At 44.3% G+C, this 27,178-nt stretch overlaps 1 protein-coding gene across 8 annotated transcripts in view; it reads left to right on the plus strand.

Moving 5' to 3' along the window:
* The window catches only part of LOC115476569 (sialoadhesin-like), a 176,066-nt gene that overhangs the window by 140,331 nt on the left and 8,557 nt on the right, over positions 1-27,178 (plus strand). For 5 of the 8 annotated variants that reach the window (XM_030213002.1, XM_030213003.1, XM_030213000.1 and 2 more), the window contains one exon: positions 13,865-13,946. The exons of 1 other annotated variant lie outside the window; for it this stretch is intronic. In XM_030213002.1, coding sequence (XP_030068862.1) covers positions 13,865-13,946 — 82 coding nt within the window. The remainder of the gene's footprint in view (positions 1-13,864; positions 13,947-27,178) is intronic. 2 more of the 8 variants (XM_030213001.1, XM_030212999.1) reach the window with 1 other exon arrangement.

Consider the following 27,178-nt stretch of genomic DNA (forward strand, 5'->3'; position numbering starts at 1 on the left):
TTGGTCGTGAAAAAAATTGGACCAAGTAAAGTCGGCCAAATGCTCGTCAGGGACGCCCTTCTTTTTCCATTATCGGACGAGGATAGCCATCTCTTAACCATGCCTCCATCCCGCCTTCGGTACACTGCCGACACGCCCCCTTGAACTTTGGTCGTCCCCACGACGGAAAGCAGTTGAGGACGCCCAAAATCGGCTTTCGATTATGCCGATTTCGGTGACCCTGAGTGAAGGACGCCGATCTCCCGACTTGTGTCGGAAGATGGGCGTCCTTCTCTTTCGATTATGCCCCTGATAGTAACATAGTAGACGACGGCAGAGAAAGACCTGCACTGTCCATCCAGTCTGCCCACAAGATAAACTCATATGTTCTACTTTATGTGTATACCTGACCTTGATTTGTATCTGCCATTTTCAGGGCACAGACCGTAGAAGTCTGCCCAGCACTACCCCCACCTCCCAACCACCAGCCCCGCCTCCCACCACTGGCTCTGCCACCCAATCTCGGCTAAGATTCTGAGGATCCATTCCTTCTGAACAGGATTCCTCTATGTTTATCCCACGCATGTTTGAACTCTGTTACCGTTTTCTTCTCCACCACCTCCCGCGGGAGGGCATTCCAAGTATCCACCACTCTCTCCGTGAAAAAATGCTTCCTGACATTTTTCTTGAGTCTGCCCCACTTCGATCTTATTTCATGTCCTCTAGTTCTACTGCCTTCCCATCTACGGAAAAGGTTTGTTTGCGGATTAATACCTTTCAAATATTTGAACGTCTGTATCATATCACCCCTGTTTCTCCTTTCCTCCAGGGTATACATGTTCAGGTCAGCAATTCTTTCCTCATACGTCTTGTAACACAAATCCCATACCATTTTTGTAGCTTTTCTTTGCACCGTTTCAATTCTTTTTACATCCTTAGCAAGATACGGCCTCCCAAACTGAACACAATGCTCCAGGTGGGGCCTCACCAACGACTTATACAGGGGCATCAACACCCCCTTTCTTCTGCTGGTCACACCTCTCTCTATACAGCCTAACAACCTTCTAGTTACGGCCACCGCCTTGTCACACTGTTTCGTCACCTTCAGATCCTTAGATACTATCACCCCAAGATCCCTCTCCCCATCTGTACATATCAGACTCTCACCACCTAACACATACGTCTCCCGTGGATTTCTACTCCCTGAGTGCATCACTTCACATTTCTTCACATTGAATTTTAATTGCCAAACCTTAGACCATTCTTCTAGCTTTTTCAGATCCTTTTTCATGTTTTCCACTCCCTCCTGGGTGTCCATGCTGTTACAAATCTTAGTATCATCCGCAAAAAGGCAAACTTTACCTCCTAACCCTTCGGCAATGTCACTCACAAATATATTGAACAGAATCGGCCACAGCACCGATCCCTGAGGCACTCCACTACTCACCTTTCCCTCATTCGAGCAAATTCCATTAACCACGACCCTCTGGCGTCTGTCCGTCAACCAGTTCCTAATCCAGTTCACCACGAAGGGTCCTATCTTCAGCCTGTCGAGTTTATTCAAGAGCCTCATGTGTGGAACTGTGTCAAAAGCTTTGCTGAAATCTAAGTAGATTACGTCTATAGCACGTCCCTGATTCAATTCTCCAGTCACCCAGTCAAAGAATTCAATGAGATTCGTTTGGCACGATTTACCTTTGGTAAAACCATGTTGTCTAGGATCTTGCAACTTATTGGCTTACAGGAAATTCACTATCCTTTCCTTCAGCATCGCTTCCATTACTTTTCCAATAATCGAAGTGAGGCTTACTGGCCTGTAGTTTCCAGCTTCTTCCCTATCACCACTTTTGTGAAGAGAGACCACATCCGCTGATCTCCAATCCCATGGAACCTCTCCCATCTCCAAGGATTTCGTAAACAAATCTTTAAGAGGACCCACCAGAACCTCTCTGAGCTCCCTCAATATTCTGGAGTGGATCCTGTCCGGTCCCATGGCTTTGTCCACCTTTAGTTTTTCAAGTTGTTCATACACACTTTCTTCCGTGAACGGTGCTGTATCCACTTCATTCTCAATTGTACTATTTCCAGTCCATCGCGGTCCTTCTCCAGGATTTTCCTCTGTGAAAACAGAACAAAAGTATCTATTTAGCAAATTTGCTTTTTCTTCATCATTTTCCACATAGCGGTTCGCAGTATCTTTTAGTCTCACAATTCCCTTTTTAGTCATTCTCCTTTCACTAATATACCTGAAGAAATTTTTGTCACCCCTCCTTACATTTCTAGCCATTTGTTCTTCCGCTTGCGCTTTCGCCAGACGTATCTCTCTCTCTTGGCTTCTTTCAGTTTCATCCAGTATTCCTCTCTGTGTTCCTCTTCTTGAGTTTTTCTGTATTTCAGGAGCGCCAACTCTTTAGCCTTTATTTTCTCAGCCACTTGCTTGGAGAACCATATCGGTTTCCTTTTTCTATTGCTTTTATTTACTCTCCTTACATAAAGGTTTGTGGCCATATTTATAGCTTCTTTCAGCCTGGACCACTGTCCTTCCACTTCTTGTACATCCTCCCAGCCCATCAGCTCCTTCCTCAGGTATTCCCCCATTTTAATAATGTCAGCATGCTTGAAATCCAGGACTTTGAGTTTTGAGTGGCCGCCCTCCTCTTCAGCTGTCATATCAAACCAAACTGTTTGATGGTCACTGCTGCCCAGGTGGGCACCCACTCGGACATTTGACACGCTATCCCCATTTGTGAGCACCAGATCCAGCATTGCTCCCTCCCTCGTGCGTTCCGTCACCATTTGTCTGAGCAGAGCACTTTGAAAAGCATCCACGACCTCTCAACTTCTTTCCAATTCCGCAGATGGCACCTTCCAAACTACATCCGGCAGATTGAAAGCTCCCAGCAACAGCACCTCTCTCTTCTTTCCCAACTTTTGAATATCTGCGATCAGATCTTTATCTAGTTCCTCCAATTGTGTCGGAGGTCTGTACACAACACCCATGTGGACAGAGGTTCTATCATCTCTTTTTAAGGTGATCCATATCGCTTCTTCCTTTCCCCAGGTCCCTGTCATTTCAGTGGCTGCGATATCATTTCTCACATACAGAGCTACTCCTCCACCTTTACGACCATCTCTATCCTTCCTAAGTAGATTATAGCCTGGTATGTTTTCATCCCATTCATGGGAACCATTGAGCTATGTCTCCGTGATTGCAACAACGTCTAAGTCTGCCTCCAACATCAGGGCTTGAAGGTTATGAATTTTATTGCTTAGACTGCGAGCATTTGTGGTCATCACTTTCCATCTACATTGCCGTGGAATTTTTATCTTATGTTTAGTTTCTTGTTTAGTCTCACTTCCTGCTGTGTTGGTAAGAAGTGATTTGCTAAGATTGTTGTTTTCATTGCTTTCTTTTCTACTGATGCATCTTGTCTTTAGCTTTAGCTGTGGGTGACCATTTGAAGTGAACTGCCTCCATATGCCACCCCCACCTTCTAGTTTAAATGTCTAGAAATATATTGTCTGAATTCCTCCTCAAGGATTCTTTTTCCTACCACAGTGAGATGCAGCCCATCGTTACAGTATAGTCTTTTGTTTTTCCATTTATTGCCCCATCCTCCTATGTACCTAAATCCTTCTTGGTCCGTGGCCTATCAGCTGAAGCTATAGTCTGCGGGTCCGTAATATCTTCCATGTATCCCTACTCAATCCTCTGATATTGAATGGGAAAAGAATGAAACTGCCCATACCCTCTACTATGGCTGTAGACCCAGACCATGAGTATGAAGTCCAAGACATCCTTGACTCAAGGAGGCTACTAGGCAATCTTCAGTACCTAATTGCATGGAAAGAATATGGTCCTGAAGAAAACTCCTGGGAGCCATTGGCTCATATCTATGCTTCCCTGCTCATTAGGCAGTTCCACATATGTTTCCTCATAGACCCAAGTCTGTACCCAGAAGGGGAGGATCATTGAAAGGGAGGTACAGTCATGGCCCCCACCATGCCCTTCCCTCCTGGCTCATCTGCAGTCAGTGCTGGGCATTGGGACGGAGCTCAGCGGCCTTCTTTGGGGCGCACGTCTTCTGCCAAGCTCTCCCATTAGCTTTGCGGGCTGCCCCTTGTACCACCATGGCCAGTGCCAGGACCCTTAAGACTATGCATGCACCAGGAATGCAACTTAAAGAGCCAGCTACTGGAAGATCAATGGGGCATCCTTCAATGATGTCATATTCCAGGGCACGAAGGAGAGGGAATCCAAAAATGCACAAGCAGAAGCGAGTAGCCAGAGAAACACAAGGAGCCTTCAAGAGTGATGTCATCACAACTGTAGTTTATTAATCAGACACGACATGGTCCATGCATCAGGGGTATGGTTCAGGAAGCCACTTGAGTCCTGCAGCATTCCATGCCTAAGAACCTTGTGACTCTTAGGCTGACAGTCGCTCAAAATCACATGGTTCAGAATAAGATAGCTTTTAAAGATATCACCAAAACAGGGAAGATAGAGTATCCCAATAGTGAGGTTGCAAAAGAGACCATAGTAGATCAGGTGTCCTTAAAAATAAAAATCAGACAAAAGATTTCAAATTAGTACTGTCAAGTACTGAGAATGATGTAAATAAGAACAACAAACATAGTTTGAAATGTCTATATGTGAATGCCAGAAGCCTAAGAAATCAGATGGGAGAGTTAGAATATATTGCACTAAATGAAAAATTAAATATAATAGGCATCTCAGAGACCTGGTGGAAGGAGGATAACCAGTGGGACACTGTCATACCGGGGTTGGATCGAATTGGTGGAGGGGTATCATTGTATGTTAAAGAGGCCTTGAATCAAACTAATTTTGAAAATTCTGCAGGAGACAAAACACATCTTGGAATCTCTATGGATTGAAATTCCATGTGTAAAGGGGGGAAAGGATAGTGATAGGAGTGTACTACCATATGCCTGGCAAAGATGAACAGATGGATGTAGAAATGTTATTGGAAATTAGGGGGGAAAGGATAGTGATAGGAGTGTACTACCATATGCCTGGCAAAGATGAACAGATGGATGTAGAAATGTTATTGGAAATTAGGGAGGCTAACAAACTGGGCAACACAATAATAATGTGTGATTTCAATTACCCTGATAACATGCCTTGCAATCTGGATTCCGATCTCACCACAGTACCGAGACAGTGCTGGTTACTCTTCTGTCCAACTTTCGGAAGGAATTGTCTTTTGGGAAAAACATCTTGCTCCTACAATTTGATTTTTCAAGTGCGTTCGACATGGTTGACCACAATCTCCTCCTTACGCTGCTAATTGAATTTGGAGTTGGAGGCACCGTCTTGAATTGGTTTCGGGAATTTCTATCTTGCCGATCCTACCGGGTCAAAGTCCAATCCACTATATCTCCTTCCTGGAAGTCGCAATGTGGAGTTCCTCAAGGCTCACCCCTTTCGCCTACCCTCTTTAACATCATGATGACCCCACTGGCGACAGCCCTTTTCAACCATGGCCTGAATCTCTTCATCTATGCTGATGATGTAACCATTTACATTCCTTTCCAAACTTCCTTAGCCGAAATCACAGCGGACATTCAGAACTGTCTCGACATTATGGTCAACTGGGCTAGTACATTTAAGTTTAAGCTAAATAAGGAAAAAACACATTGCCTCATTCTCTCCTCCCCGTTCAAACAGTCTATCCAGGGCACGATTGCTGCGCTTGGCTTCTCCATCCCTATCTCAACAAGTTTGAAGCTTCTCGGGGTCACTCTGGATTCCAACTTGACTCTCGACCTCCAAGTATCATCAATTGTGAAGTGTATGTTCCTCTCCATGAGGTCTCTTAAGCGTATCTAGCAGTTCCTGCCGTTCAACCTCTTCAGGACCCTACTCTATTCCCTCGTCCTGAGCCATTTCGACTACTGCAATGGAATTTACACTGGCTGCAAAGAACTTACCCTTAGGAAACTCCAGACTGCGCAGAACACGGCGGCGAGGCTTCTATTTGGCAAATCTCGGTTTGCAGCACCAAAACCCCTTTGTGAACAGCTGCACTGGCTCACAATTAAAGAACGTATCGAATTTAAACTCTGTGCTCTTACGCACAAGATAGTTTATGGGGACGCTCCTGCTTATATGTATAGCCTGATTGACCTTCCTCCATGAAATTCCATGAGGTCGTCCCGCACCTATCTCAATCTTCACTTTCCAAACTGCAGAAACTTGAGATACAAGCTACTTTTTGGATCCTCTTTTAGCTTTGAGTCCCCGTTATTGGAACGCATTACCACTATCATTAAGAGAGATATCCGATCACAGCCTGTGCAAGAAGTGCCTAAAGACATAACTATGTGATTGATCATACTCCTCTGCTGCTTGACCTCCTGCAACTCCTTATCCCTTTATCCTTTTGTTTCCCTTCCTTCCCCTCTTCTGCCTTATTCTCTGTTGCTCTAGCGTTACTATGTTACTACTTTACTTGAATGTTGTAAGCCACATGGAGCCTGCCTCAGTGGGATTTTGTGGGATATAAGTGTTCACAAATAAATAAATAAATGTAACATCAGGACATGCTAGGGAATGATCCTAAAGGGTGTATGCCGGTCTTCACGTTATCACCCTTTAGGATCATTCAGTTTGTGCTGTTTTTTACCTTATATTTGAGAAGATCCATGTTCTCAGTTTCCTGTACATTCATTTCCATTAGTACATATGTCTACAGTTATTGACAACTAAGGATCAATGTGTAGCCCCTGATGCAGCCCTGCTGGGCGAAACACGGCTTGTGTCAGGCTCCTTATATCATTTGGTTTTCATTCGATAAATTTGTGTTTATCTCCTACTGATCTGCTTCGTTGATTTCCACCATGGATGGAGGGGACGGCAGGAGAAATGCTGGACATGGATGGAAGTGAGGGAAGACAGGAAGGAGATTCACATGGATGGAGGGGAGAGAAGAAATTCTGGATACAGATGGAGAAGAGGGGAGAGTTGAAATGCTGGATATGGATGGAGGAGAGGGAAGAGAGAGGACATGAGATGAAGTGAGATGAACATTGATGGAGGGGAGGAGAGAGAGGAGAAATGCTGGACATGGATGGAGGAGAGGGAAGAGAGAGGAAGGAGATGCATACTGACAGAGATGAGGAAAAGGGAAAAGAGGAGAAAAACTGCACATGGCTGGAGAAAATAGGCAAAAGCTGGCTCCACTCTATACTTCCTCCAGTCAAGTCCGCGGAGGACCCAGCTTTTACCTATGGATGTAGGGCAAGAAATGACGAAGAAAGGAAGAAAGTAAAGAAATAAATGGAAAGGAAGCCCTGGAAGTGGAGTTAAGGGAGCAGATAGAGAGCAGCAGAATCAGAGACTGGGACCAACATGATCAGAAAAACAAAGTCACAAGACAACAAAGGTAGAAAAAAATCATTTTATTTTCATTTTAGTGTTTGGAATATGTCCAATTTGAGAATTTACAACTGCTGTCTTATTTTGCAATGTATAGCAATGTTCTGTTTTTCTGGTATTGTGCTGCATGCAGAATCTGTATGCTAATTTGGTTTGTGTCATTTTGGGTATACTGGAGCTGTAACAGCTTACAGAAATTATTTATAATGAAAATACCCCAAGTTATTTTTCTTCTCCTGTACTGGTGTAATATTTTCAATGATTACTGTTTATATGCGCCATGGCTGGTAAACGGGTGTGGCTAAATGTGCCAACATTGTCCAGTTCAGCACATTATTAGCAGCCAAGTTCATACAAAGTTAATTATGTTCAGTGGAAAATAAATCTGTTGGCTCAGGCTGCTTGCTATCTGAATATTCAATCACTGTTTCATTATTGCTACCAAGTATTACATATTAAGGGGATTCATTTTAATTCATTTATCTAGTCCTTACATGCACATGGTTTTGCTTTTTAAACCCAAAGGTTTCCTAGTATAGCATTTTTCATGTTTGAATTAGTTTTTGTATACAAGTTTTGCTTGATTTGCCTTTATTTGAAATAAAAGAAAATGTTTAAAACATATCTTGTCAACAAGGGGCAGGGCTGGGTAGGGCGGGCTAGGGGGACTGGGGGGGGGGGGGCAGTGAACTGGTCTGCACAGGGCCCTGCAGTTGCTAAGACCGGCCCTGCAGAGGATTGACTTCTCTTTCTTTTATTTGGCACACAGATAATAGGAAGTGCCTTGCGGTGATGTAACCAGTTTTTAGTTGAAACTTGACTATTCAGGGCTCTGATTGGCCTGGAGTTTTGAAATTAACCAGCAGATGCTGGTTGTTGCTTCAGTTTCAGCTTGGGAGAAGGAGAGAGAGATCTTTTTAGCTGAAGCTCTGTGAACTGTGGAACAAAATAGTGCAATTGGCAAACAATAACAGGTAACTGAAATAAGGATCAATCATAACTCTAACTAAACACTTGCATATTTCCTAGAAAGTACCTGGGGAGATCATGATACTTTCTAGGAAGTATGCAAGTGTTTAGTTAGAGTTATGATTGATCCTTATTTCAGCGCTATAGAAATGCTAAATAGTAGTAGTAGTAGTTACCTGTTATTGTTTGCCAATTGCACTATTTTGTTCCACTGTTCAATATTTTTTAAGAGAATAAACATAATTGTTTGTTCACCCTGTTTGTCTGGACTGATAAAGAATCCTGGTGGTTTGTGTGTTGGGTCTGTGACTGCTTTCTGGGAACTGTGGAACCACTGAGTGTGTGGTTCCAGTAACCTAGAAATCACCGGGGATAATTGGAGAGTGGGAGACTCGCCCAGAGGCAGTTGTGACCCAGTCAGTGGGAGGATGGTGCTAGTGTAGAGCACAAGCATCAGGTGCAGATGGACCTGAGCTATGCTGGGGATAGACCCTCTAAGTGGCTGCGGGATAACCCCAAGTGGGTGGCTAGGCGTTCCATACACCTTGTATGGACCTTTGAGCGTGTCTACATGTTTAGAGTCCTATGTGATGAGATCTGAAGGGCTTGATTGGAAATTCCTTTACTTTTGGGGGGTTTGAGTAAAACCTATTTAATTTAAACCATATTTGTGCTAAAAAGTGGTTAAATCTAGTTGTAGGCCTCTGGTCTGTTGATGGAAAGTGACCTGAGAGCCATTAGTGTATGGATCTGAGCTAAACCCTTTATATAAATGCTGTGAATGTGCTGATCCTGGAGTGGGTGCTAATCCTGGTGCTCCTCTGTAGAATAGGGTTCAGTGATCAGTATAGGATTCATAATTAGGGAGCTTGAATTTAGATTTCTTTTGATTAGCTAGAAAGGCCATTTATAATTCATTGTATCCCAGAGTAGGGTACTTTGTGAATAAAGTGACAGGAAGACAAGGTTACTCTCATTTGAGTTTGTTAAAGAATAGGGTAGTAGCTTCCTAAAGCCTGAAGAGATCAACACTGGACACTGGAAATGGGCTCCACTGCAAGAGAGAACAAAAACTGAGCCAAGACAGATTGTAGCAAAGTGACTGAAAAATTCATCACATACCAACATCTGTGAGACTTTAATTTAGAGTAAAACTGTTTCAGAGGGAGAGTGGGGGCTGCCATAGTATGGGGGTGTTTATACTGTAGAAATATGAGCATCTTGTGGTCAGGCAAGTTTGAAGTAAACAAGTTTAACATTGAAGTCTATGGAAGCCCATTGATTTGAATGCAGCCAGAAGGGTATAAAAGTAACAGCAAATTTGGGTGGGGTTGGAGAACTCCCAGATGCCATACAGAGATGCTGTCAGTCTGTGAATCTACTTGCCTTGTATTGCTTTGGTGAGTTGGAAAATAAAGCCTAATATCTTTGCAGCTTATCCTCACTCTCTTTCTTATACCATAATCAAAGGAGTAATTTAATCTTTTGGGTGAAGATGGGCATGAGAAGGTGTTTATATTTCCTTACACCCACAAGGAGTCAGATGATTGAGGGTACTACTGATAGCCTTCTGGAAGACCTCTCTGGTATGCAGGCAATTGACCAGCCTACCAGAGGGGACCCATAGGACAGTTTTCCCCATAAAATTCAATACTGAAGTAATGCTTACTTGAAGGAATCTGATCCTAGAGTTCAGGTGTCACAAGTGAATCTGCAAAAGAGAAAATAAATATTCAGAAAGACTCGTTTCTTAGGAAATAGTTTGGTGTTTATCACAAAGTAAAGAGTATTTGGAAAGAGTATTCAATATTACTTATCTGACTGTGTTTCTGAAGTTTGAAGTCTTGTTTGGTGTCTTAAAGAACCCATCGGTTCTATTAAAGAAGGGGGGGAACAACAGTTTAAAGTTTGCTATATGTAAATTTTGGAAATTTGATTATTCTGAAGATATATGTAAGAACATGTACACCTGTGTTTAGTAAATGCTCCCAGCTGCATCTGAACATCAGTCCACATTTATAATAAAGAACTTGCTTATTCATCACAGTTTGCTCTTTGTCTATGGAAAATTCTGTACTCTAGTTATTATTTTTCCTGCATTCAATTCATAGAAACATAGAAAAATGTAGGCAGATAAAGACCATATGGCATATCCAGTCTGTCCATCCATGTCATCTACTCTCCCTATCACTCCCTTAGAGATCCTATATACTTGTCCCAAGCTGTCTTGAATTCAGATACTATTTTTATCTCCACCACTTCCAGCGGGAGGTCTTTCCATGAATTCATCACCTTTCTGTGAAGAAGCATTTCCTCAGATTACTTCTGAGTCTACCAAGTTACGTGTAAGAGGTTCATGGAACTGAATACACTCCTCCAAGTTGGTGAGAAGCTTGAAGTAAGGGTCATAACTACTAACATCCAGTAAAGTACAGCTTGATCACTCTTGGAGCTGATATATTACAGTTTTTAGTGTAGTCTGCAGGTTTTTCCTCTCAAAGATACTCTAAATGTGGTGTCATATTCCTAGCAGGAACTCTGGGTTTGAGTTGATAAATTGAAACATCATTTAAAATTTCAATTGATGATGGAGGGAAAATAAAAATAAATTTTCTGTGAGTCTGTGTACCTTATTTTGGTGGGGTAATTGGTGTGCCTTATTTTGGTGGGATGCAAAGCATACCTGGAGAAGAAGGTGATGAATTCTGAGAGAAGCAATGGATACACCTAGAGAAGCTGTGATAAACAGGTTTCTTCTCTTCAGGCAATCTCAACTTCAAATGTTAAAGATTCATATTCTTTTCATAGGAAATTGGAGATGATTGAGAACGCTAATAGAGCTAGGAATCTGCGTTTCTTAAAGTTTCCTTGTATTTATTTGTTGTCACCTGAGATTCTCCTTAGGAAGCATTTTAAGGAGATTCTTGAATTAGCTGTTCCTCATACTCTCTCTATTCCTAATTGTTATTATTTACCTGGTAAAAGAAAACTTCAGGGGGACCAGCAAGAGGCAGGTCAATTGGTTTCTTCTGAAATTGATTTGACTGCCTTCCTGGAAGATACTCAAGGTGTAATCACCACTCAAGATGTGATCACCAATGTTATATCTACCCTTCTGGTCACTCTGGCCTCTGATTTAGATAAAAATTTGATATTGAGGAAATATTGTACAAAAAAAGGATGTTCAATTCTGTGGTGCAAAAATATGATTTTTTTCCTGATGTATCTAGAACAATACATCTTATGTGCAAGGCTTTTTAGCATTGAAGCCTAGAGTTCCAGCTTTAGGTGCTACTTTTTTCCTGAAATTCCCATGTAAATATATTCTTTCTCTTCAGGGTAAAGATTTTGTTTTTTTGGAACTCATTACAATTAAGCAATCTTTAAGAGGACATGAGAAATAATTCTATTAGGGCACTGAGGGGCCCTTTTATTAAGCTGCATAGGCGCTTACGCATGCTCAACATGCACTAATTTGGAGTTATCACCTGGCTACCACATGGCCTTTGCAGTAATTTCATTTTTGACACGCATCCGCTACACATGTCCGAAAAATAACTTTTATTTTCTGACGCGTCGGTTACATGCATCAAGTGGCATTCTACACGCATAGGTCATTACCGCCTGGTTAAAATGTGACACCTGACCACTAATTCAATTGCTGGTGGTAAGGTCTCAGACTCAAAATGGACGTGCGTCAATTTTTATTTTGCCGCACATCCATATTTGGCAAAAAATTTAAAAATGCATTTTTTTACAGGCGTGCTGAAAAATGGATCTGCGCATGCCCAAAACCCATGCCTACACTACCGCAGGCCATGTTTCAGCACACCTTAGTAAAAGGACCCCTCTGAGTACTTAGAATAGTTTTGGTACTGATTAGCGTTAGGGCTAACCTAATTTATGTTTCCTGAATATTTCATATTTGTTTAGGTAATTTGCTCCTCCCTTAACATCAGCTTGTTGGTTTTCTTTTTAGAATTTAAATGTTATATTTTGATTCCATTTTCTTGTACACTTGCTGGAATTGTACATATAGCTAATTATTATTTTTTTTTTAGTTAAACCTCCTTACTGCTGAATTCGTCATGCTGCTATACTATAGTGAGCAACTGCAAAGGGAGTGTGCATTTGGGGCAGATGATGGGTGTGCCTAGCACTTTTGCATTAACCTTATAGAATACTGCCAAGTGTGCAACTGCTTCATTTAGTCGCATGCATTTATGCCTCCCCTAGAACTGGCATAAGTGGTTGCACCTAAATTTGAGCTCATATGTGGATTATTATAATTTCATATATGTTGGTGCTTCAAAGCAAATTATTCAAAAATTGCAGACTGTCCAGAACACTGCAATGAGATTGATTTTGTTCTTACAGAACTATGATAAAATTTTCAGGGGGCTGATATTCAGACCACTGGAATTAGACCATCTAATTCCCACGGTTAGTGCTCAGCCCAGATATTCAGTTCCAGGCCATGTACGGTGGCCAGCATTGAATATCTGGTTTATTTTTGGCTGTTTAAAAATAATCACCTAAGTCAATATTCAGTCTTAGCCGGTTATCTTTAAACCAGCCAAAGATATCCCATGTGTTCATGCAGCTAAACTGGCTTTAAAAATTGGCAGATAGCTGGTTATATTGGGTGATATAACTGGCTATCTGCTAGCTGCTAACCAGGGATATTCATTGGGGGATAGCCGGTTATCCCCCGCTGAACATTGGCGGATAACCATTTAAGCGCTATTTAACTGATCAGCAGCCATTCTGGCAGTTACATAGCATTGAATATTGGATTATATGTGTTTTGTACAGTGCCATTGACTACCTGTAGAAGCAAGGATTTTGTTTACATTTTCATGTGTATTGTATAGGATCAAAAATGTTGAATGCCCAGAGTATTTATTACATCATTTGTTGTTCACAACTTCTATTAGATCTAGAAGAGCATTACATAATTCTCCCTTTGCTTTTCCTATTTCAAGAGGTGTTAAAAGACTTAAATTGTATGAGAAATTGCTTGTTTATCAGGCTTCCAGAATTTGGAAAGAATTTTAGCCATGTTTTAATATTTTGTTTAATTTCCCTTTATTTAGGAGAAATTTGAAGACAATGCTTTTTAAAAAGTTTTGTTTCACTGTGATTCCCAAGTGTTTCACTTGGTTACTCTTTTTAGTTTTGTAAACCACTCTGAACTTTACTACTACTACTACTCGAAATTTCTAAAGCGCTACTAGGGTTACGCAGCGCTGTACAATTAATACTTTACAGTATTAACAGTGTAGAAATAAAATATAATGTAATGCGCATTTATGCACATAATTTTTATTAGAGGATTCACACTTAGCATACACACTTTAGACAACCTTCTGAAAATTACCCCCATATACATTTCATCAGAATTAGCAACTTATCTGATGATCTAGGAGGTTCATTTCTTGAGCAGAATGTGACATTACAATAATAAACCAGAGCCCAAGAGCAAAAAATAACTCTGAAATGTGTTTGTTCCAGAAGTTCCGAAGGATTAAATTCTGGCACAGAAGATCCCGGGGTCATTTACAGCCAGGTACAGAAACAAAGCAGAAAATCCAAGGTAAGAAATACACCCCTGCTTTTTTTTTCTCCATCACCTGTCCCTGCTGGGAATATGCATTTCATTTTTTCATTCTCGTTCCTAATTAGGGGTGTACATAGAAATTTTTATTCTTTCCAATTCAACAGAGGTTGAAAAAAATCATACATAAGGCATCAAAAAATGTCTCTGTCTGTTTCTGTTTCTCTGTGGAAAAATAACTGAAAATTTAAAGAAACAAAATCTGAGATACACCAGTGAAAAATATTCAATACTATGTAACCAACCAGGAACGGCTCCTGGCCGGTTAAATAGCATTTTTCACCTAACTACGGATATACAATGGGAGATAACCAGTTACCTCTGCTGAATATTCATGGTTAGTGGCTAGCCACCAGCTGGCTATATCGTATGACATAGCCGATTAAGTGTGGATATTCAGCGTCGAACCGGCTATGTTAAGCAGTTAAAATAGGCCACATAAATAGCAGGCCTATCTTTAACCATTAAGCACATAACCGGTTAGGCTGAATATCACCTAGTTAAGTCGCCACAGTCAAAAGTGAAACCGGATATTCAATGCCAGTCACCAGGTATGGGCCGGCATTGAATATCTAGTCTGAGTGCCGGCGTCGGGCAGTCACTGCGCAGCCCAATGCTGGCTGAATATCGGGGGAACTGAGTTTGAAAATGGACCAGACCAGACTGGGAATTTTAGAGTAATAATCTCACCCATAATGGTCCAATATATTTCTATGGGGAAATCAGCTCCAACTTCTACTTCATAGAAAATAGGATAAAGTGAAACAGTGAAGTTAGCGAATTCCTCCTTTCAAATTACCTACCTGCCTGCAGCTGCCCTCCCCTCCAAAAAACCTAACCCCATCTACCCTTCAACTATCCCCACTCACCAAAATTAACCACACAAATTAACCCATCACCTCCAAACTACCCCTATTTTCCAAAAACCGTACCCCTACAACTAACCCATCACCCTCTAACTACCCCACTGCCAAAGTCATCCCCAAACTATCCCATTGCCCTCAAAACTATCTTCACAACTTACTGCTACTCCAACTTCCCTACACTCTAAATTACTCCCACTATTACCCTCCCCCCATACATACTTTCCTACTACCACCCATAACTACTATATCACCCTCCAACTTCCACCTCCCCCAAAATTACCTCCCCATAATCACTCCCCAGAAAGAGACAATCACCCCCTAACTACTACCACTCCTCTACCACATGAACTAAGATCATTTTCAACATTGTTTATTTTTTTATAAGGATCTTTAAGCATGCTTATTCAGACAGAGTTTTGTTGATGACGATTGACAGCACCACATTTTTTTATTAGTCTTAAAGCACATGTCTAAGTGAGATTTTTTAAAATATTTTTTTATTGAGAAATTGCCATCACAGGTACAACAGAACATCAAAAAGAGTCAGTATGATTAACCAAAAAATGCAATGAAGATTGTCTAGGTTCCATAAAGGTTTCCCCTAACCCCCCATTATCCCCCTCACTTATAGTGCTGTCAAAGAAATGCAATCAGGGTCACCCATGTGGACTCTTCAAGGCGCCCCCAAGAGACTAACACACAAAATGCTTATACCTCCTACCCATATCAACTCCTCCACCCAGTCCCACATCCAACCCAACCCCCCTACCCTCCCTCTATCCTCACCCTCCCCTCCAGTCTGGATGCTCCAGTCAAACCATCCAACCCAACCCCCCTACCCTCCCTCTATCCTCACCCTCCCCTCCAGTCTGGATGCTCCAGTCAAACCACGTTACATATTGAACAAATAACTATGGGCTTTAGGAGAAAGACCCTCCCAAATGGGGAGCCAAGTTTGCTGAAACGTTCTCCAAGCTTTAGAACTATCATCTCTTTGCAGCTAATTGCTCCATTTTAAAGAGATGATACAGTTCATTTCTCCATTCAGTCAAAGAAGGAGAATGGGTCTGCCTCCAATTCCTCAGAATAAATTTTTGAGCTAAAACACAAGCTTTCTTCAATAATGAGTTTTCTCCTTTTCACAATCCGAGATTTACTGAATTAGAAAACAATTGTATGTCAGCCCTCATTGTTATACAACAGAGTATAAATAGTCCATTATGTGGCACCAAAAAAATCGTATCACCTCACAAGTCCTAAACATATGAGTAAAGGTGGCTGGGCTGGCAAAACATCTGGGACATTGTGCATTCTGTGCAAGTTCAACTCTAAATGCCCTATTTGGAGCAAAATGCATCCACATCAGAAACTTGTACTGCTGTTCCTGTAAAGACACTGAGCAAGCTAGCAAAGTAACCTGCTTTATCAACACATGTAAGCCATCGCCCACCACTTACTCCCAAGGAGGCAATTTTGCATTCCAAGCACTGGCCAAAACTTCATAGTCCCATATCACACACAGCACACCCAAGCTGATTTGATAAAAATATACACTAGCCCTAGTCTGTCTGGTAAGAGTAAGCGTCTCAGTCACAACATCAGCCATATCTTCTGTCAAAGTTTGTTTGTCTAAAGAGCTGATATAATGATGAACTTGGTCGTATGTATATCAGTTCCGGGGAGACAACAGACCTTCCGCTTGTAGTGCAGCAAAACTTTTTATAGTACCAGAATCAGTAACCACATCTATGACATACTGTAATCCCTTGGTATACCAACGTTTTAAATAGGCCTTTGAAGTATCAGGATCAAGGTCTTTATTCCCCCACAATGGAAGCAAGACAGTAGAACAGAGGGATATCTTTATCTTTGTACATAGCCAGTGCCATGCCTGCCACATGGACCGCAACAGTGGATGGTGTCGAATAGGAAAAAATGGCATGAGGGTGACGAAGATGTAAACAGAACATGAAAAACACAGGTGCCAGTAATTGCTGTTCAACATGCACTGGAGTTTAATATTGAGTCCCCTTTATCTAGTTCACAAGATGTCTCATTAAACATGCCACATTGTTTTTCCTAAGATCTGGAAGAGTCAGGCCACCACATCTCAAAGGCAGGAAGAGCTGCTCCAAAGTAGCACGAAGTTTCTTGCTCTGCCAAAGAAACTTCCTCAAAGCTTGGTGAAAAATATTAAGATCCTTATTAGTAGGGGGCACTAGAGAGCAGCTACAGAATGGCAGCATGATTAAGGAGCTCCTCACCTCCATGGACTAACAACATTAGTTGCAAGGAACACTTCCATAATCCATTACATTTGATGGCTACTAGCAAACAATCCAAAATTGAAACGGCATTTGTAATGGGTTCTAGCTCCAAAAGATCGAAACCAGACCTGCCATCTCGAGACAAACCTGATAACGCCGCCTCACTTGCATTGATCACGGAACAATTAATCTCCATAACTGGTATGCTTTCTGAGAATTCTTCTGATGTAAAATGTATAAAATTGGAAGTAGAACATATTATCTACATTAGCAAAATTCGCCTCTTCCTCTCTGAATACGCTACCAGAACCCTTATCCAAACCCTTGTCACCTCTCGCTTGGATTATTGCAATTTGCTTCTCACTGGTCTTCCGCTCAGCCATCTCTCTCCTCTCCAGTCTTCCAAAATTCTGCGGCACAACTTATTTTCTGCCAAAATCGTTTTACCCACACTAGCCCACTCCTCAAGTGAGAGTGGGAGTGGAGGAGTGGCCTAGTGGTTAGGGTGGTGGACTTTGGTCCTGGGGAACTGAGGAACTGAGTTCGATTCCTGGCACAGGCAGCTCCTTGTGACTCTGGGCAAGTCACTTAACCCTCCATTGCCCCATGTAAGCCACATTGAGCCTGCCATGAGTGGGAAAGCACGGGGTACAAATGTAACAAAAAAAAAAAAGTCACTTCACTGGCTCCCTGTCCGCTTCCGCGTACAGTTCAAACTTCTCTTACTGACCTTTAAATGCATCCATTCTGCAGCCCCCCATTACCTCTCCTCTCTCATCTCTCCCTACATTCCTCCCCGTAATCTCCGCTCACTGGACAAATCTCTCTTGTCGTCCCCCTTCTCCTCCACTGCTAATTCCAGGCTTCGTTCCTTTTCCCTTGTGGCACCTTATGCCTGGAATGGACTTCCTGAGCCTGTACGCCTAGCTCCATCTCTACCTGTTTTCAAATCTATGCTGAAAACCCACCTTTTCACCACTGCTATTGGCTCCTAACCACTACTCAATTCCCCTATCCTCGTTCCTTCTCACCCAGTACTTTCCTCGCCCTTAATTGTCTTGTCTGTCTGTATTTTTAGATTATAAGCTCTATCGAGCAGGGACTGTCTCTCTGTGTCAGGTGCAGTGCTGCGTGCGTCTGGTAGCGCTATACAAATGTTAATAATAATAATTATTAATGCTCATCTCGAAATGTTTGAAGGACTAATCAAGCAGTTGGAGCAGCGAGTCAGCCATATGGAAGACCAGGCCCTTGTTTTTCAGTGCACTTCTAAAATGGTGCAGGACATTCAATTAGTCATGGCTGATGCAGGGAATCGGCAATATCAGAACAATATTCATTTACTTGGTCTCCCAGAAAAATTAGAAGGGGAAAACCCTATTAAATTTCTTGAAGAATTTATTCCTAAGCTTTTGAAGCTCTCATTTCAATATCCTTTTGAAATAGAACTGTCCTAATCTTGACTGTCCCCAATTTTTCAAGGATTTATCTCATCAGATTTCACTTCTCAATGTAGAATATATTATAGTAGGTGGTGATATGAATATTCCCATTGATCATGTTCTTGATAGGAAATCTACAGTTAAATATAAAATTACCAATTCTTATAAAGCACTTCATGATCTATTAGCCATTATGGTCTAGTTGATGCTTGTAGACTGCTTCATCCAGACACGTTGGACTATACCTTTTTCTCCAGTCCTCATAAATCATATTCCACACTGGTTTATTGGTTTCTTTCTAAATCCCTTATTGACAATTTATTAAATTCATCGATTGAACCAATGCATATTTCAGATCATGCTGCTGTCACAATTTCTATGGACATTAATTCTGGAATGCAGGAGGCCAAATTGTGGCGTTTCAACTCATCCTTATTGCAAGAGGAAGCATTTCTAAAAAATAATTACTGAAAGTACTGCATCATTCTTTCAGTTGAATAATACTCCAGATGTCTCTCCTTTAACTATATGGGACTCCTACAAGGCATGTATTCGAGGAATCATTATTGCTCACTCAGCGTATATTCATAAACAACGTAAACAAGAACTAGTCCAACTTGAAAAAGAAATTTGTGCGCTTGAACACAAATATATGTTAACTGGTATGGTGGAAGACCTCACTAGTCTCCAGAAGCTTAAATTCAATTATAACAAAATACTAAGCTTAAAAGCTGGCATTCAACTTTCTCCTCAATCTGCAGTATATTATTCTGGAATGAATAGAATTGGCAGAATTCTTGCCAACTATTTAAAGGGTGCAAAGAAAAAAACTATGATTCATGCTATTAGCCATCAAGGTACTGTATTGACTAAGCAAAAAGATATACTCAAGCATTTTTTGGACTTTTATAAAGATATCTACTCTTCTCACCATAATGCATCTCCTGATCAAATGATCTCTTTTTTACACTCTCTGCAGTGTCTAAGGGTGGATTCACAACTCCTTTCACATTTAGATGCTAAAATGGAAACAGGGGTGATATGATACAGACGTTCAAATATTTGAAAAGTATTAATCTGCAAACAAATCTTTTCTGGAGATGGGAAGGCAGTAGAACTAGAGGACATGAAATGAGGTTGAAGGGGGGCAGACTCAAGAAAAATGTCAGGAAATATTTTTTCACAGAGAGAGTGGTGGATACTTGGAATGCCCTCCCGCGTGAGGTGATGGAGATGAAAACTGTAACCGAATTCAAAAATGCGTGGGATAAACATAAAGGAATCCTGTTCAGAAGGAATGGATCCTCAGAAGCTTAGCAGAGATTGGGTGGCAGCACTGGTAGTTGGGAAGCGGGCCAAGTACTGGGCAGACTTCTACGGTCTATGCCCTGAAAATGGCAAGGATAAATCAAGGGCAGGTATGCATATAATGTAGCACATATGAGTTTATCTTGTTGGGCAGACTGGATGGACCGTACAGGTCTTTATCTGCCATCATCTACTATGTTACTCATGTTACTGTATTTCCATATCTGAGATCAAAAAAGCTATTTCATCACTGAAATCCAGAAAATCTCCTGAAAGTGATGGTTTCACTATAGAATACTACCAAAAATTTGCTTCTACACTAATGCCTCGGTTATTACACTTATATAACTACTGTATAACTAGCAAAAAATGTTCTTCTTCTATGTCAGAAGCAATTATTCCATATCATCATGCTGATCAATCCATAGACTGGTGGGTTGTGTCCATCTACCAGCAGGTGGAGATAGAGAGCAAACTTTTGCCTCCCTATATGTGGTCATGTGCTGCCGGAAACTCCTCAGTATGTTCTCTATCTCAGCAGGTGGTGGTCACACACAGCAGCAGCTCTGGCTAGGCCTCCAAGCCTAATTTTTAGGTTTTGTTGAGTGCCTGGGGTTGAGGGCTCTTCTTGAGCAAGTGCAAACCTGGTGGCGCCAGGTCCCTCCTTTTCTCCCCCCTCCTGCTGGCTCCGTTAAAAAAAAAAAAATTTTTGAACGTCCTTAAAGGCGTTTATTTCGACGTTTATTTAAACGTTTATTGCAGCTACTCACTGGGACACCAGGTCGTTACAGCTCGGAGCGGAAAGCAGGTAATTTTTACCTTTTTATAGCGGGCAGGGGGTTCCCCGATTGATCTCCACGTGGCATATGGCGTCGGAGGGCGAGGGCGCACAGAGTCGCTCCCCGGATCGCATGGGCGCTTCTAGAGGGGATGCGGGGGTCTTAAAGTCTGATTCGCCCTTGTTGGGTGACAGTTTCGTGACCGATGAGTGTCCCGGTCCTTCCTCCGGCGTGGCGGTTTTTCCCGCCATAAACGCCCATCCCCCGCTGCTCGCCTCCGCCATCTTGGCCGGCCACGCGGCTCGGACGGCTTCTTCTTGGGCCGCCCTTGAGGTAGGAGACATTAATGCCATGAACGCCCTTAATTTGGGCGACGGCACAAAAGCGGCTAAAGTTAAGCGCCGTTCTTCCCGCGCGGCTCCTTCGCGGAGTGTCGCGCCGGACGCCATCTTGGATGCGCAGCATGTCTCTCCCCCGCTCTTGCGAGCGCCGGTTGAGGGTGCGTCTAGGGCTGTAGCCCAGGCTGCGGAAGTGCACAGTCTGGGGGGTTTCTCCCCCGAGTTTGTTTTGCTGCTGCATCAGGCCTTCCTTATGCAAAACGCTGCCCCTGCTCCCTCGTCTGGTAAAGAGGTTGAGGTCCCCGGAGGTAAACGCCCTCGGGTTGATTCCCAGGCCTTGGAGGACTTTGTCTCCTCCGATGTAGATGAGGGCAGCGTATCTGAGTTCTCCCAACGGTCCTTTGCGGATTCCTTGGAGGAGACGGATCCCCGCTCGGTTGGAGCGGATGACCCCTCTGCAGCGCGGCTTTTTAGCTCAGAGGATTTGCCCAACCTGTTAGTGCAGGCCATGGGCATTTTGAAGATTTCCTCTCCGGAGGACGTCTCTCCCTCAGCCCCTATTGGCTCTGCCATTATGCTGGGGACGAAGCGCCCGCCTAGAACCTTCCACGTGCATGATGCCATGCACACCTTAATTTCGGCTCAATGGGATGTCCCGGAAGCGAGCCTTAAAGTGGCTAGGGCTATGTCCCGCCTCTATCCTTTGCCTGAAAGTGAACGTGAGGCCTATCTGTGGCCTACCGTGGATTCTTTAATCACTGCGGTGACTAAGAAAACGGCGTTGCCGGTGGAAGGTGGCACGGCCCTAAAGGACGCCCAAGACAGAAGATTGGAGGCGGCCTTAAGGTCGTCCTTTGAGGCGGCTGCTTTAAGTTTGCAGACCTCAGTTTGCGGCTCCTATGTGGCCAGGGCGTGCCTGACTATGGTGCAGCGGGCTTCCCCCTCGGATCATTCCTTGAGGGCTGATTGGCCGGCCCTGGAATCGGGCTTAGCCTATTTGGCAGACTTGCTGTATGATGTCTTGAGGGCCTCAGCTAAAGGCATGGCTCAGACAATCTCTGCACGGCGGTGGCTTTGGCTGAAGCATTGGTCTGCTGACCACGCCTCTAAATCCCGCCTGGCTAGATTGCCTTTTAAAGGCAAGCTGCTCTTTGGGGTCGAGCTGGACAAAATCGTGACCGATCTCGGCACGTCTAAGGGCAAGAAGTTACCAGAGGTCAGGGCTCGGGCTAGTACTCGCCCCGGTACCTCCAGAGGACGGTTTCAGGAAGCCCGTCGGTACTGCCCGGGCAGGTCGGGCTCCTCTGCCCCCTCTTCCTTCAAGAGGAATTTCTCCCCCAAGCAGCATTCCTTTCGCAGAGACCGCCGTCCCGGAGGTGCTCCCTCCGGTCCTCCCCCAGGGTCTCGTACCCAATGACGGGGCCTTGGTCCACGCCCCAGTGCAGATTGGAGGACGGCTGTCCTCGTTTCTGGGCGAGTGGACCACAATAACTTCAGACGCTTGGGTGCTGGAAGTCATCAGAGACGGCTACAAGCTAGAGTTCTGCCGACCCTTAAGAGACTGGTTTGTACTCTCTCCCTGCAAGTCTCCGGTCAAAGCTGTGGCAGTGCAGCAGACCTTGGACAACCTGATCCGCCTGGGTGCGGTCGTTCCGGTGCCAGAAAATCAGATTGGCAAGGGACGTTACTCCATTTACTTTGTGGTACCAAAGAAAGGAGGTTCTGTCCGGCCTATCCTCGACCTCAAAGGGGTCAATCGGGCCTTGAAAGTGCGGCACTTTCGCATGGAGACTCTCCGCTCTGTTATAGCAGCAGTGAAGGCAGGAGAGTTCTTGGCTTCCTTGGACATCAAGGAAGCGTACCTGCATATTCCCATCTGGCCTCCTCATCAACGCTTTCTGCGTTTTGCAGTCCTGGGACGACACTTCTAGTTCAGAGCCCTCCCTTTCGGGTTGGCTACTGCTCCGCGGACCTTTTCCAAAGTAATGGTGGTCATAGCGGCCTTCCTGCGAAAGGAAGGAGTACAAGTCCATCCTTATCTGGATGACTGGTTGATCCGAGCCCCCTCTTATGCAGAGTGCGGCAAAGCTATGGACTGGGTAGTTGCTCTTTTGAGCTCCCTGGGATGGATCATCAACTGGGAGAAGAGCCAGCTGCGCCCGACTCAGTCCCTGGAGTATCTGGGAGTTCGATTCGACACCCAAGTGGGCAGAGTGTTCCTGCCAGACAATCGGATTGTCAAACTTCAGGCTCAGGTGGACCAGTTCCTAGTAGCCTCTCCTCTTCGGGCTTGGGACTATGTGCAGCTGTTGGGCTCTATGACGGCCACGATGGAAGTAGTGCCCTGGGCCAGGGCTCATATGAGACCACTACAACACTCTCTGCTGCAGCGCTGGACTCCGATGTCGGAGGATTATGCTGTGCGCCTTCCCTTGGACCCAGCAGTGCGCAAGGCGCTGAGCTGGTGGATGCAGACAGACAAGTTGTCTGCGGGAATGCCTCTGGTGACCCCGGAGTGGATTGTCGTAACGACGGACGCCTCTTTGTCGGGCTGGGGAGCCCACTGCTTGGGAAGGACAGCGCAGGGGCTCTGGTCTCCTGCGGAGGCAAAGTGGTCTATCAACCTCCTGGAACTCAGAGCCATTCGGTTGGCGCTTTTGGAGTTCATCCCGGTACTGGCGTTGAAGCCAGTACGGGTCCTGTCGGACAATGCCACGGCTGTGGCCTATGTCAACCGCCAGGGAGGTACCAAGAGCGCCCCTCTAGCCAAGGAGGCCATGAATCTATGCCAGTGGGCGGAAGCGAACCTGGAACAGCTGTCAGCGGCCCACATTGCCGGAGTCATGAATGTCAAGGCGGACTTTCTCAGTTGCCATACCTTGGAGCCCGGAGAGTGGCAGCTATCTGCTCAGGCGTTCTTGGACATCACGAAGCGCTGGGGCCAGCCGAGCCTAGATCTGATGGCGTCATCGGCCAATTGCCAAGTGCCGCGCTTTTTCAGCAGAGGACGGGACCCTCGATCCCTGGGAGTAGATGCTCTTCTCCAACAGTGGCCGACACAAGAGCTTCTCTATGTGTTCCCGCCCTGGCCCATGCTGGGCAGGGTGCTAGACCGGGTGGCAAATCATCCGGGCCGGATAATCCTGGTGGGTCCGGATTGGCCCAGACGTCCCTGGTATGCGGACTTGATCAGGCTCTCAGTCGACGTTCCTCTGCGGCTGCCAGTGGAGCAGGGCCTGTTACATCAGGGTCCTGTGGTGATGGAGGATCCCTCCCCCTTTGGTCTTACGGCCTGGCTATTGAGCGGCAGCGTCTGAGGAAGAAGGGCTTCTCAGACAAGGTCATCGCCACTATGCTGAGAGCGAGGAAGCGCTCTACTTCTACTGCTTACGCCAGGGTTTGGCGTATCTTTGCAGCGTGGTGTGAAGCAGGCTCCCTTTCTCCCTTCACTGCTCCAATTTCTTCAGTGTTGGCGTTCCTGCAAGAAGGTCTGGAGAAAGGCCTGTCGCTCAGTTCCCTTAAAGTCCAGGTAGCGGCTCTGGCTTGCTTCAGGGGTCGCCTGAAGGGTGTTTCCCTAGCTTCGCAGCCAGATGTGGTGCGCTTTCTCAAGGGAGTTAATCACCTGCGCCCTCCTCTGCACTCAGTGGTGCCTGCGTGGAATCTCAACCTGGTGCTAAGAGCATTGCAGAAGCCGCCTTTTGAACCCTTGTCGAGGGCATCTCTGAAAGACCTGACGTTGAAAGCAGTCTTTTTGGTGGCTATCACTTCAGCCAGAAGAGTTTCCGAGCTCCAGGCACTCTCATGTCGAGAGCCTTTTCTGCAGTTCACTGAGGCAGGAGTGACTATTCGCACAGTGCCTTCCTTCCTGCCCAAGATTGTTTCTCGCTTCCATGTGAATCAGCAGCTCTGTCTCCCTTCCTTTCGGAGGGAGGACTACCCAGAGGAATACTCTGCTCTCAAATATCTGGATGTGAGACGAGTCATCATCAGATACTTGGAAGTGACCAATGATTTCCGGAAATCGGATCATCTGTTTGTCCTGTTTACAGGTCCTCGGAAGGGTCTGCAGGCTGCTAAGCCTACAGTGGCAAGATGGGTCAAGGAAGCCATTGCAGCGGCTTATGTGGCCGCGGGGAAGGTGCCGCCTATCCAGCTGAAGGCTCACTCCACTAGAGCTCAGGCGGCCTCGATGGCAGAGGCCGGGTCCGTCTCCTTGGAAAAGATTTGCAAGGCGGCAACTTGGGCTTCGGCCCATACCTTTTCCAGGCATTACCGCTTGACTGTGGCTGCTCGGGCGGAGGCCCGGTTTGGAGCTTCAGTGTTGCGGTCAGGGATTTCTATGTCCCGCCCTGGGTGAGTACTGCTTCGGTACATCCCACCAGTCTATGGATTGATCAGCATGATGATATGGAAGGTAAAATTATGTATCATACCTGATAATTTTCTTTCCATTAATCATAGCTGATCAATCCATAGCCCCTCCCAGATATCTGTACTGTTTATATTCTGGTTGAATTTTAGGTTCAAGTTTAGTCTTCAGTTACTTCAGGAGGACTTCGTATTCAAGTTCTTTTTTCACTTGGATTCTTCAAGAGTTGAGACGAGTTTGTGTTACAGTGAGCTGCTGCATTCCTCTCCCCTCCGTTTTACGGGGCTGGATTGAGATTTAAATTCTGCCGGCACTCCCTCCCGCTTCGTGCGGCTGTAGGGCAGCTTTGTACCCCTCCCGCTTCGGCGGTCAGTCAGCTCCTCCCGCGGTTGCGGTTGTAGGATAAGCCAGATCCCCCCGCATCGGCGGGGTGGTGTCCCTCCCCCGCTCCGCGGGGATGAGCTGGACAGATTCCCCTCCCCCACTTGTGTGGGGATGAGCTGGGTTAATTCCCCTCCCCCGTTTCGGCGGTGGTGAGCTGGGCAGAGTGTCCCTTTGTGGGTGTAATTCTCTAAGTGCTGAGTCCTGCGGATGGAGCTTTGATATCGACATACTGAGGAGTTTCCGGCAGCACATGACCACATATAGGGAGGCAAAAGTTTGCTCTCTATCTCCACCTGCTGGTAGATGGACACAACCCACCAGTCTATGGATTGATCAGCTATGATTAATGGAAAGAAAATTATCAGGTATGATACATAATTTTACCTTATTCTCTTAGAAAAACCTGGTAGTGATCCTCTTTTGGCTGGCAATTATCACCCTATATAGCATATTTTCAAAGCACTTTGGGAGGCTAAGTTCCATATGTTTCTATGGAACTTTGGGAGGCTAAGTGCTTTGAAAATAAGCCTCCTTATCTCTGTTAAATTACGACTGTAAGATTTTTGCAAAAGTTTTGGCAGATAGGTTAGCACTAATTGGTCATTTAATTGCCCCTGAACAAAATGGTTTTGTCCCTAGTCGATATGGTTCAGATAACTCTAGAGTGTTTAGCCATGTCTTACATCTTTCTAAGCCACAACAAAAAATGGAGATGAAAACCCTCACGATACTGTGAGATATGAAACAAAAAGTGAGGAAAATGAATGAGGATACCAAAAAATGCTTTATTATATAATAAAATGCTGTATTGTATAAAAAAATTACGAGACACGGCCGTGTTTCGGCCCAAAGGCCTGCCTCAGGGGTCTTGAACAACCTCTGATGATATGCTGTAAGACGTACACTTGAAAATATGCTGCGACAAAAGCTTCTTTGGTCTCCTCTCTTCCAAAAAAGATAAAACATCAATGCCAGGAACAAGCCTGTTCTGCGTCTCTCCTAAGGGAACGTGTGTACAATTACCAACTGATATCAGGCATATTTTCAACAGTGTACGTCTTACACCATATCATCAGAGGTTGTTCAAGACCCCTGAGGCAGGCCTTTGGGCCAAAACACGGCTGTGTCAGGTCGTTTTTTATACAATACAGCATTTTATTATATAATAAAGCATTTTTTGTATCCTCATTCGTTTTCCTCACTTTTTGTTTCATATCTTACATCTTTCTAAACAACTTAATATTCCAACTTGTGTAATTTCTTTAGATGCTGAAAAGGCATTTGACTATGTTGAATGGCCTTTTTTATTTCAGGTTTTAAAATGGTTTAATTTTGGTACTCAATTTATTGATATGATTTCTGTTTTATACTCAGCACCAACTGCTAAACTTTTGACTAATTCCTCACAGACTCGTTTCCACTGCATCAAGGCACTCGACAAGGTTGCCCTTTGTCACC

Source organism: Microcaecilia unicolor, chromosome 8, assembly GCF_901765095.1.
Source record: "Microcaecilia unicolor chromosome 8, aMicUni1.1, whole genome shotgun sequence".
Taxonomy (NCBI): domain Eukaryota; kingdom Metazoa; phylum Chordata; class Amphibia; order Gymnophiona; family Siphonopidae; genus Microcaecilia; species Microcaecilia unicolor.